Source organism: Priapulus caudatus, unplaced genomic scaffold (assembly GCF_000485595.1).
Source record: "Priapulus caudatus unplaced genomic scaffold, Priapulus_caudatus-5.0.1 Scaffold1174, whole genome shotgun sequence".
In the NCBI taxonomy this organism is placed as follows: domain Eukaryota; kingdom Metazoa; phylum Priapulida; class Priapulimorpha; order Priapulimorphida; family Priapulidae; genus Priapulus; species Priapulus caudatus.
The window spans coordinates 61,423-73,820 of record NW_014578235.1 but is presented as its reverse complement, the minus strand read 5'-3'; the positions used below and the strand labels follow the sequence as shown (position 1 = coordinate 73,820).

General features: G+C 39.7%; 3 protein-coding genes across 3 annotated transcripts in view; 2 read left to right on the top strand and 1 right to left on the bottom strand.

Moving 5' to 3' along the window:
• The window catches only part of LOC106815678, a 1,698-nt gene extending 559 nt beyond the window's left edge, over nt 1-1,139 (top strand). Inside the window, exons 2-5 of the mRNA XM_014820179.1 lie at nt 3-41; nt 316-437; nt 613-719; nt 962-1,139. Of these exons, the coding sequence (XP_014675665.1) occupies nt 3-41; nt 316-437; nt 613-719; nt 962-1,139 (446 nt within the window). The remainder of the gene's footprint in view (nt 1-2; nt 42-315; nt 438-612; nt 720-961) is intronic.
• Nucleotides 1,140-3,488: 2,349 nt separating this feature from the next.
• LOC106815677 lies at nt 3,489-8,991 on the top strand. Its single transcript, XM_014820178.1, has 11 exons — nt 3,489-3,579; nt 3,946-4,124; nt 4,520-4,591; nt 5,104-5,205; nt 5,614-5,796; nt 5,968-6,099; nt 6,848-6,935; nt 7,627-7,871; nt 8,236-8,295; nt 8,585-8,685; nt 8,943-8,991. Exons 3-11 carry the CDS (start codon nt 4,586-4,588, stop codon nt 8,989-8,991), a joined length of 966 nt encoding a protein of 321 aa, XP_014675664.1. The 5' UTR covers nt 3,489-3,579; nt 3,946-4,124; nt 4,520-4,585.
• Nucleotides 8,992-9,729: 738 nt separating this feature from the next.
• On the bottom strand, nt 9,730-12,111 carry LOC106815680. The gene is made up of 5 exons (XM_014820181.1): nt 11,974-12,111; nt 11,589-11,680; nt 10,654-10,732; nt 10,312-10,360; nt 9,730-9,789 (listed from the first exon to the last, which is right to left on the bottom strand). Exons 1-5 carry the CDS (start codon nt 12,025-12,027, stop codon nt 9,746-9,748), a joined length of 318 nt encoding a protein of 105 aa, XP_014675667.1. The 5' UTR covers nt 12,028-12,111; the 3' UTR covers nt 9,730-9,745.
• Between the last annotated feature and the right edge of the window lie 287 nt (nt 12,112-12,398).

Here is a 12,398-nt window from a genome sequence, read left to right as displayed (position 1 = left end):
AGTACCGCTTCAAAAGTCAGTCCCGTTTCTAAAAGAACCAGGTATTATACTTTATGTCTTTTTTCTAGAGGTGTCGAATGTACTTAACGGCTGGTTATTTGCCTTTGTATTTGAACAGAGTGAGTGGTCATAGCGGAGTTTGTTTATGTTTAAGTAGAAGCGTCTGATCATGCAGGAGCTGCCGGTCATTATCTCAGACTTCGGACATATCGAACATAAGAAGCATTGATTAAGCCAAATTATTGAGATTTTACATTTGGTGTTGACGAGGTGTATGCCTTTGTATGTCTGTTTATTGTGTTCTACATTTTCAAGCGTTCGACATAAATCGACCTTGTGACCTGACACTTGAATTCACTAAACCTGCCTGCGCTTCATCTCAGCTGGTTGGTGGTAAGGGAACGCAGTTGGCTCTTCTGACTCAGCTAGATGGGAAGGTACATGTTGGTATCATGTTTACACGCTCACGTTGTCCCTGTTTAAAAGTTTCTCGGTCAGTTCACCAGCGAGTTCTGCAAAGACGCTCAATAGTTTGTACAATACCGACACTGCAAGTAAATAAACCTGTAACAATAGTGTTCATACTAGCGTAACACTTCACGTTATGTTCAGTTCATAGTTCCGAGGGGTTTCTGCCTGACGGTAGCCGCATACAGACACCATCTGAAAGATAACAAACATCTACGTGACGCAGTCGAAGAACTGGAAAATGTTGCATAGTATGTATTATAACCAGGAATAAATAATCTCAAACTATTATTACCTGAGATTATTTTATCGCTGTTATTATTTACAATAAATTTGCCATATAACAGAGATAACTGAAAGATGTAAAATAATGCGCGTCATTAAGTAACAGAGTAATTCGTAACGTGTTCCATCGTCCGTTATCTATTGTTCCATTTTGCATATTATATTGCGTTAATACAAACAACGTTAAATGCCGCTAACCTTTTTCCAGTAAACGAAAGGAAGGTGATATTCACGAGATGTCCAAGGCCATTGTTGAAAGCTTTAACAAAACTCAACTGACTCCGGAGTTGGAGCGGGCAGTGTTGAAACAACTGTCAGAGCTGTTTGGCGATGAATGGAGCGAGAAGACGTTTGCTGTCCGATCGTCTGCTGTTGGTAGGATCTGATGTCAATATTGTATGACAGTCCACATTGAATTTTAATTTAAAAACTAGTTGGAGCTATATATAGCATATAAATTATATCATTATGTAACCCTGGGCGTATGTCCATAATCCTAGTGTTAGTGCTAACGTTCTTGCAGGCAAATTCTATGCACATTATGAGATTATTTTATAGTTAATTATTGTAGAATTCAAAATCAGTTGTTAAAATGTAACTATATTGTTGTTAACGCTAACCAATCAGAATTAACTCGCGCCTATTTGGTAATATATGCTTTAACGCTTAATACAACTGTATGGTGTAATCTTTAGTAATAATTTTAGGTGGAACGATAGCGGGGAAGCACTCATTCGCTGGACAGCAATGGAGACCTTCTTGGTGTCAATCGCCGCATTAAAAAGGTTCAGACTATTATCGCAGTCGTTTATGAGCATGTTTTGAAATTGCTGCATGTTAACATAGGCAATGACGAAACCCTTTGCAATTGGCCTGCATCACAAAATAAAATCTTTTCATGGTTTCATGATCGCATCTATGCCTATACAGAGTGTATATAGGCTACAATATGCAGCATGCAGCAAACTAGTTCGAACATTTATATCGAAAATATATCTCGCAAATGTCGACATCTTTTGTCGGTTAGAATACGACCAGTTAATTGAATAATTTTTCATCTTTGCAGATTTGCAATGCCATTGGTAAAATGTTGAGGCATCATCATTCACACAGCAGGCCTGTGAGTATAAGAGGTATTAACCTGTGTCTGATATATATAGTCAGGGCTCGTTGGCTACGCTCCTTGTTGTCATTTGCTTGCGTTCATGCACGCGTAGTGAATGCCGTGCTAGAGCCTTACTAAATCGCAGGTACACTCTATGATTCTACTCTGTAATCTTCCTGATCCAGGTATGCGTGTTTTCATTCGCAATATGTGTTTTTTTACATCGTTATCACGGCCAGATGTAGCCGCTGATGTCGCGCGTCCCATACAAGAGATGGTCGAGGCAGACGCTGCGGTGCTGCTCTTTTACAGAGGATCGGTGACTGGTAAACCCCTGAAATCATCGACCATCACCGTATCATATGGGATAGGAGAGGTGGGTGATATTATCATGTATGGTGATATTATATATATATATGATATATAAATAGATTGGTCATATGTCTGCCATAATTAGTAGCGTTATATATATAATATATATATAATATATATATAATATATATATAAACGGAATTTACTCGGCGAAAAGAAACAATTTAAACAGGGCGTCTGCCTCGACACATCTCTTGTATGCAGGACGCCGACATCAGCGCGCGCTACATGCTGGCCCGTGATACCTGTAAAAAACACATATTTCGAATGAAAACACGCATATCCTGGAATCAGGAAAGCATTAGCAGGAGTAGAAGTCACTAGATGTTACCTGCGATATATATATATATTATATATCGTAGCTATACTAAGATCATTCAGATATCGCGTATCAGCTATCTTCGTCTAGCTGTTACTAATGTGCATTTCTCATTTCTCATACTCATTACGCTTAGGATTAACCCACGGGGTAATCTTTAATTAAAACACTGCTTTCCACGTACGGCAGTGTGTGGGAGTGACGGAACCTGACACACCATCTATCTGCAGAGAAGCTTTCATACGATAAGCCTCATCGTCAAGCGAAAAATATTCTGGGAAGCAAGAGAGATAAAGATGTTATCAAAGTTTGTTGAAATTATACGTTAATGGCGTGGAAGGCCTAGTTTAACATAGAATATTGATGGAATACGTATAAATTAAATAAATAAATATATATATATCAGGCCGTTAGCCAGCTTTTCTATTGGGGGGGTTCGGTTTTTCAAATGTTGGCAATGTTGCTTGCGGCAGGTGCGTGCAGTTGTACGCAGGGGTGTAGAGGGGCCTACCGTACGGCACCCATACGCGAGACGAGGCGGGTCTTGACGTGGGCGAGAAATTTTTAAAATACACCGGCATTCCAGATGCCGCTTTTTCTGGCGCGAGCAAGGGGGGTGTCCGACTCCCTGGACCCCCCGCTCTGTACACGCACCACTGCTCGAGCGCGGCGAAGCGAGCCAGTGCGAGGGAGCCAAGCGACCGGAGCGGGGGGAGGGTGTGGGAGGGGGGGTTTTCTGACTTTCACCCCTCCCGCACGTGGAGATTTTGCAATTATTAAAACTAAATGGAGCGACCTGAGGTGAAATTCTGCAAATTTAAAAAAAAAAATTTTTTTTGCTGGGGCTCGCGGGCTACGGGGGGGGGGTTCGTTCGAACCCCGCCGAACCCCTGTGCTACGGGCCTGATATATATATATAATATATATTGTTTCAGAGTCAGGCGGATTGGTGGAGATGGAGGCAGACAGCAAAACTGATTGTTGCCTACCAGATGATATTGCACTGGAACTAGGGAACATTGGCATACAAGTAAATAATAAAATTTCTTTATAACACGGGGAATATAATTTATATGGGCGGCGCGCGTGCGTGTGTGCGTGCGTGCGTGTAGTGGCGTGCGTGTATGTGCGTTCGAGCGTAATAACATTTATTTATAACGCGTGGTAATATATATTTGCGGGGGTGTCTGTGCCCGCGCGTACGTGAGTGCGTGCATGTGCGTGCGTGCGTGCGTGAGTATGTCTGTATATTGTGTATGGGAAACTACTTGTGGACAATCTTAACAAATAAGAAATTATTGAAATCTTATCATATATGAATAGCGTTTAAAACAATACGACATTTGAGACTATATTTTCTTTAATTTCATTTTTCGGTACCGTTTCACTCACATAGGTTGAGAAATCGTTCTCAGATGCTCGAGACATCGAGTTTGCAGTGAAAGAAGGCCGGATCTACTTGCTTCAAGCTCGACCAATCACGTCTCTCGATAATGAGTCTGAGTTTGAGCTCATGCATGAACACGACGGCCCGTTGTTGACGGACAGTGAGATGTTCACCAATGCCAACACAGGGTATAATACGCGTACAACAGAGGTTATAATTATTATGTCCTACAGTTTGATACCTGTGCTAAATATTATATATATGTACCCACAGCCGCCCCATCCGATGATGCAGCTATACACATACATGACTTTTAATTTCACATAAAGCCTAAATAAAATCCATGCCATAATTCCTAGATGTAGGCCTAGTCTCAATAATAATAGTGTAGTATATAAAATGGTTGAACAATATATGTATATAAATACATAAATAAATAAATATATATATATATAGTGTATATATATATATATATATATATATATATATATATCGTTATATGGTGCGCTGTCATCATAACATTTCGCGGAATTCTCTCTAGTACTACGATGATTTGGTTTTAATGTATCCGCTTCACCTGCAGAGAAATGATGCCGCAGGCTATGACACCGCTCACCTGCGATGTATTTATTTCCTCCTTGCTGGTCTTATGCAGGTAAGGAAAATCGGAGAACCTATTTATTACGACAAAATTGTTTCTTGTGACAAGACCATGTAAAACACATTGGTTAGTTTTAGCAGCGAAAGGAAAAGTAAAAACATATTTTTGTTATAATATATATAACATGGAATCTAATATATATAATAATATATATAAAAAAAATATATTTTTACTTTTTACTTTACTTATATATATATATATATATATATATATATATATATCTTACTTATATACATATGGTGGTGTATAATTATACGCACGCACCCACACGCGTGCGCACACACACACGCGTGCACACACGTATACGTACGCACACACACAAACGCATCAACACACACACGCGCGCGCGCGCGCACGCGCACGCACGCACGCACGCACGCACATACACACACACTCACATACACACATACACATACACATACACATACACATACACGTACGCACACGTACGTACATACACACGCGCGCGCGTAGACTGGTTTCATGTGTGCGCTCACTTTTTATAGGTCCTGCGAGTTGAACTGTTGGGCAGCGAAGCAGTCCAAAACACCTACGTAGAATTACACGGATTAACATTCTTCAAACACTTCATTTTCAACATGTATAACGTGAGTTTGACTGTTTAAAACGAAAATTACCGCTTCTTAATGTTATTGGCAAAACATACCATGTCAATTAGCGTGTCGAAAAGCGACTATGTAATTTGCAAAGCGATTCTTGCAAAAGAAAAACAGGTATCAGCCTTGTGCACCCTACATACCGCGCTAGTTTCTTACTCCGTGTAAATAATGAACTGTTCTATAAATACTAATTTTGGATTGGACTTTAACACTGAACGTGTTACGAATCTCTTATTAACAGTCATTAATTATTTTAGTTGGTTAGAAGAACATTTGATAGGTCTACATACCATCTTCTTACACCTACTTCTAAATATTCCTTCCATATGATAACAGGCTTCACTAATCATCTATGATTACGCAGAAATCACAATTTACCAAATTGTTTTTATCTAGGGTATGTATTACATAAATGAATACACGACATTATTCGACACAGAAAAGCCAAAGGTTGAATGTGAGATCCAGCTGTACGGAAAACCGCTGGGAAATGAAAATTTAGACACGATCCATGCCCGTTACAGAAATATTCGTGTCTCGTTGTACCAGAAAATTATGGGAACCCTGCAGATGTACATAGTAAGTACACAGCAGACAAGTGGCTATTGTGGTGTGCAGCCTCGCTGTCCGGACGTTATTACCTTGTTTTGTTGATTTGTTCCGTAAATGTTAAACAGTCAAATTAGCATACCGCCATATATAATGGGCGCACAGCACTCGAATCTGCAGTGCACTACTTCTTCGTTATAGTATGCGCTTAGAGGAAAGCACTACATTCAGCAAGGTAATACCGTAGTCAAATCGGCGAACACAGACTTCAGTACCACAGACATACGATTGCTGTATCAACAACTTGATAAACTCATCCAGACGAGTAGCGAGGTATGTACATTTTTATAGTAATCTACGTCGATCCTGTTTATACGTCGAGCAGAATATTAATGTTCGAATGTAATCAATCATATGCCTCTCACCAAATTGCAGGATAGTGTCATCGTAAAGTGAACAACGTTGTAAGCACCATGTGGGAGGAAATCTCTTGATTAAACTAACTGGCGCTTACTTCGCCCGCTCTGGGAGGCGGGTGCAGTAATGCTAAGTGGGAGCTAGGGCCCATGTAAATGCAGAAGTGGGGTTGAGGGGCTGATTTCACGGAGGTGTTTTGCCACATAACGATAAAATCTGGCTTGAAGTCACAACGAGGGGTTCCTGGACGTCTTGAGCCCCTCTAGCTGGGTCCACCTTTTTGTGTATCAGGAGGTTTACAGAAGTACAATATACGTATTCGCTGTATGAATCTCTCACGATGAATACAATTTCCCACTACTAATATATATAAAACGATTATCCAAATATGTATGTGTGACTTATCGGTATTGCTACGTGTATGACAATAACCCGGCTTCGTAAAATATATTAAGCATTATATCAGCTGCTGTTATTCGTTTCAATACATGACGTACGTTGCTCTGGAAGGATTTAACTCGTGATCAGTTACGTCTAGTTTCCGTTTATATATTCTTTGGTCATTTAACCCACGTGAACCTACACAATACACAATATTAAAATTAGCACACATACATTTAATTACACGTTATCCAACGAAATTGTTTTAATCATTATCATTTAGGCATGGTACTGCCACTTGCAAGCTTCAATGACATCCAATATGACCGGTGCAATAATCCAACACATTTTGGACACTGGTCGAAGACAAGGTAAGTTATATGTCGCTCACCAAACAATACCCTGGAATTTAGTAATCGTAATTGTTGCAAACATGTGTCAGGTATCCTCTAATGCATCTAATAATACAAAGCTAGCTGATTATTCTTACAATTTACTTAATTGATTAAATTCACATTGTTAGTTATCAACACGTTCAACGCTGCCGGTGTTAACAATGCACCTACCGCCCTGCGCTGGGATTTTCGCGTTTTTACCGCGTATTCACTTATTGATTTACCACATTTCCTTTGCAGGAAAGCTAACCAAACGGACACATTTACTCTGCATGAGTGTTATCTCACCCTTACACGTTCAAATAGTATGAATATCGTTCCCCTTCATAATAATAATATACATCTAATAATACAGAGCTAGCTGATTATTCTTACAATTTACTTAATTGATTAAATTTACATTGTTAGTTATATTAAGAAGGTACCAAAAATTGCATATAATGGGCACAACTTAAACGCTTACGTAAAAAAAACAATTCCAAAAAATCCAAGCGTCCCAACGTTGTAATATTTTGTGTAGTTGTAATATAACGCGGAGGTAAGCAGTTTATGAATAGAATAGCTTTTATTGCAGTTAATCCATCCACGTGACGTGACCAATGACAGACTTTCGCTGATTAGAATCATCCCTGCACGAGAAACCAATCTGTGTAAATATATATTTCAGATTACGCCATCCTAATGTCTGAAGTTGCCAACCTCCTATCAACTTGCCCAGACGTATTGAGTGCTGACGTACCATATTCTCTGCGGAAAATTGCGGGAATGGTGATTGACAGCGGTAAAGCCGAGTTCTTTCAGTCATTGTCGGCAAAGGGGGCAGCCCAGTGGCTACAGACAGATGACAGCGGAGAGCTGAAGAATGAGTTTGCAAAATTTATAGAGACGCATGGACACAGATGCGTGCGCGAGGTAACCTCAATATAACTGCCGTCATGATAGCACCTTAGTGCAAGAAATTTCCCAACAAATCTTATAAATGTATTGTTCGAAATTAATGACGTAGTTTACTACAATTGGCTTTACAAGTTGAATTCCGCCGTAGTTGCAAATAATTGCACCAGTGCAACATATTAGCAACGCTATATTTTATATAAAAAAAGTATAAGAAAAGGGTATTATTTTCCTTATTAATATTAAGGCCATGAACTAAAAGACGTCTTTCTGACGACTTAGAAACACGTTACAGCAAGCATACATTCTGTTGGGTTGTTCGATTTCCTCATTTGTCATATGCTGAATTTATCCGTAATTTGAATGCTCTATTTTGACATAGTCGGAACTCTGGGAAAAACCATGGAGAATGGAGCCAACAAAGGTTGTCAAAACAATACAGGTAAATTAGTTAAATAAGCTTAGTAATAAATTAGTAAATAAGATAGTATAATGCGTTAATGTTTTATTTAAAGATGAATTATGTTAAAAACGTGTATTAATACTATTATAAACGTCATATAAAACCTCACGTAATATACACGCATTTCATTAAGGGAAAGAAAGATGTAAGCTAAAATAGTTGTAATCGTAGTATTCTGATTAGCATTTTAACATGAAATCTAAAAAACATATATGCATTACCATTATGCAAATATATTACTTTAATTTCACACATGCGTGTAACCAAGGATATGACAAAGTCACCAAACGAGATGAAGAAAAGAAAAACGTACACGACAGAAGACGAAGCTATCGAGAACATTAAAGTTCCCATTGGCGCCATCAAAAAGTATGTTATGTATAATATAATAATGCACTAAATTTGTAGTACATGATTGCACATTTTAGATGCCTGTTTTTAGGGCCAGTTTAAACATGTATCTGAACATTAACTCAATCTCATTAATTTCATTCAATTTTCACAATTGCTTCATAGATTTATTATATTTAATTAAACACGCAGAATATACATACCTGTTTTGAAGACATACGTCGCTTTCTTCGCTGACACAATGCATGGCAGTCCGTATTCTCTTGCTACCACAGCTCCTGGCAGAGAAATAATGCATCATTTACGATAATATACAAAATCTAGTAATTTTCTCGCAGCACTAGGTATATATATATATATATAGTAGTCCCCGCTTTATCGTGCCTCAAGATAGTATGAACATCTTCTAAAAAAAAAGTAAAGCTTTCTCGGCCATGTCTAGAAAAGCAATCCTTACGCACATGTGTTTACTGCCGTAGAGCACGACCACACTTAAATAAATAATATAATGATACTGTACCAAATTCTGGGTAGCATGAAAACGATTTATTTATATAAAGTTAGACATTGAGTTTACCGTGATGATCCAAGGCCTCCATCCTCTGTGCACAGACCGGACACGAGAGGGAAGTAAGGTGACCATCCGAGTCGCGTTGTACCGGCACTATTAATACTCTCCTTGCTATAAAACAAGCGGACAGTAAATCTTAGGGTACTGACCATCCCGGATTGCCAATTTAAATACGTATTTGAATATATATGCGCAAAATTGTCTAGCCAACAGAGCACCCCGCGATCCAAGCGGCGAGAAACGCCCGCCCCGGGCGCGTGCCGCACATATAAATGGCCTAAGAATTAAATATTGGGAGCATGCTTGCGCTTTTGTCTTGTGGGTGGACACAGTATAGCGTAACAGACAAACTCATTCAAATTCGGTAAGTGCTCCCGGTGTGGTCCCTATTTGATATAGGATCATCAGTGTGATTATGCGTGGATAAAGCTACAGTCATTTCCATCATCCATTCAACTTCCTCATCTAAATACCTTGTATGGTGTCTGCGTCCTCGCAGCGATCGAACTATCCTGCATTTGGCCCTGACAATACATGACTAACAGGCATCCTGCAAATAAATGATAGCGTCTGTGTTGGAAACAAAATGTGCACATATTACGCTTAATACCGGATCTTTTTTTGCGTGTGCTTAATTTTTTGTAGCAGACATGCATCAATCTAATATTACTGATTTCATGACTCATTTTATATATTTATCAAGAAATAAATCATGCAAACGGTTTCATTTTGTAGAATTGCGGGAACGTAATGCTATACCGATAATTATGAGTGAAGACAAGGAGAAAAAAAATATGTGAAGAGAAACGGGTTGGTAGGATTATATGTGGGAATGGAGGAATAGAGTGTAAAGAAAAGTACGATAATAGATTAACACCCCACAGTATACAGACACGCGACGTACGCTAACATGTGCAAGTAAGCATGCAGGGCGCCTATATATTATATATAATATATATATATATATATATATATATATATAAACGCGCGCACAAACATATGTACACCCCCCCCCCCACACACACATAAATAAGTATATTATTATAATATGACAAGCATATTCTACAAAATACCTGTTAGCTCTGACGTAGTAGGAACAGCATCATTCTCGTCATCTTCAATCTAATGTATAGAGAAACAATACATGTTTATTTACGCACCCAAGCAAAACACCCACGTATGCAGGCACGCACATAGAACACGTACGGTGCGCAGTGTACGCGTAAGTGCGAGCATGCGCGCGCGTGTGTACGCGCGTGCGTGCGTACAAGTAGGTGCAGCGAAAAGAGAAAAACCTTATGTGCTTTTTTTGTTAATTCAATATGAGTAAAATAATGAAATATTTAATATAAACTTTGTGAACAATTATTTATATGGTTCACAAAATATAGATTATGTAAAAATAGGGAACGCACAGGCGTTGGATAGCCAGTCATGATTTCAGGGAACTGCATTGCCATCAGCGTGGGCATGAGTTTTCTTCTTCGATTGGCCCTGCAATTAAACAATGACACATTAATGTCAATGATTTTAATATAATCTACACCGCGTAACCACATCACTATATACATCACTGCACAGAACCGCGTGACGCCCATGCCACGTCAAGCAGCTACACCACGCCACGCCACGCCATCGCACTCCACACCACACCATGCAATAGCAAACAACACCACACCACACCACACCACACCACACCAACAACCACAGCCACACACACACCACATCACACCACACCACATCACACCACACCACACCACACCACACCACACCACACCACACCAACCACACACACACCACACCAACACCACACCACACCACACACACCACACCACCACACCACACCACACACACCACCCACACCACACCACACACCACACCACACCACACCACACCACACCACACCACACCACACCACCCCATGCCACACCACACCACGGAAGCAACACCACATCACACCACACACACCGACAACCACACCACACCCACACCACACACACACACACACCACACACACCAACCACACCACACCACACCACACCACACCACACCACACACACCCCACCACACCACACACACCCACACCACACCCTCACCACCACACCGCACGACCACACCACACCTCACCACCCACACACCCACACCAACCAACCACACCACACCACACCACACACACCACACCACACCACACCACACCCACACCACACCACACCACACCACACCACACCACACCACACCACACCACACCACAACACGTCATGGAACGCCACGCTACGCCACGCTACGCCATGTCACACCACACCGCACTGCGGTACAATAGACTCCGTAATAAAACGTAAACAGCACTAACTTGTTGATGAGCCTGGCGGACCGGGTTTTAATTAGTTTGCCGATTTCATTATGTCGCAAAAAGAAGATCAACTCTTCCTCGGGTAGACGACCCTAAGTATAGTATAAAACTAGTGTAACTAGTTGGACCAAAATTATTACTAGATTTTAATAACTGTACTTATATATACCATTAGGTAATAAATCTTTATCAATGAATTTAACCACACTTATAATGCATAATTATAATATTAACCCTCATAGCTTTGCGATCGGCGACTTATTTAATTATTTTTTTAGATTTGTGCGGTTGAAGAAATGTGAGAAATCCTAATGATAATAATAGTGGTCTTATATATTACTATAGTAATGTTTATGTAACAGACATGAAAATCGTAACAACTTGCCTCGTGTACAAGCAGCTCAGCCAGTCTAGTGTATCCTTGTCGCAAGAAGTCCATTAGTTTGATTGCGATACCTTTACCTTGTTCTCTTTGGCCGACGGCTGCTCTTGCAGTTGGCAGGATGTATCGCAGCAGTTTTCTGTAGATAATGTAATTTGTTGAAACCGTCGCGTACCCGTGTCATACCTAGAATTAACTTATATCTATATTAAGAATGTTACCCGAGTTATGCTATCGTCTTGAAGCAAAGGTTGAACATTTACGAATTCAATTCTAATTTTTTTGCACGGCGACAATGTGCTACAGATCTATGTTACAACAGATGAATTCAAACTTATGTTCGACGGTAATTACAACAGTACGCCCCATATATATATATATTTATATAATACTAATTATATATATAATATAGTATATATATATATAAT

What these genes read in the sequence shown, in the direction of transcription:
- LOC106815677 (XM_014820178.1), top strand. An exon ending in TCATTTTCAACATGTATAAC is followed by an intron (nt 5,206 to 5,613) that starts GTGAGTTTGACT and finishes GTTTTTATCTAG; the next exon opens with GGTATGTATTACATAAATGA. An exon ending in GGACACTGGTCGAAGACAAG is followed by an intron (nt 6,936 to 7,626) that starts GTAAGTTATATG and finishes TATATATTTCAG; the next exon opens with ATTACGCCATCCTAATGTCT.
- LOC106815680 (XM_014820181.1), bottom strand. Translation starts at nt 12,027, where the DNA reads ATGGACTTCTTGCGACAAGGATACACTAGACTGGCTGAGCTGCTTGTA. An exon ending in CTGAGCTGCTTGTACACGAG is followed by an intron (nt 11,681 to 11,973) that starts GCAAGTTGTTAC and finishes TACTATACTTAG; the next exon opens with GGTCGTCTACCCGAGGAAGA. An exon ending in TGACTGGCTATCCAACGCCT is followed by an intron (nt 10,361 to 10,653) that starts GTGCGTTCCCTA and finishes TCTATACATTAG; the next exon opens with ATTGAAGATGACGAGAATGA.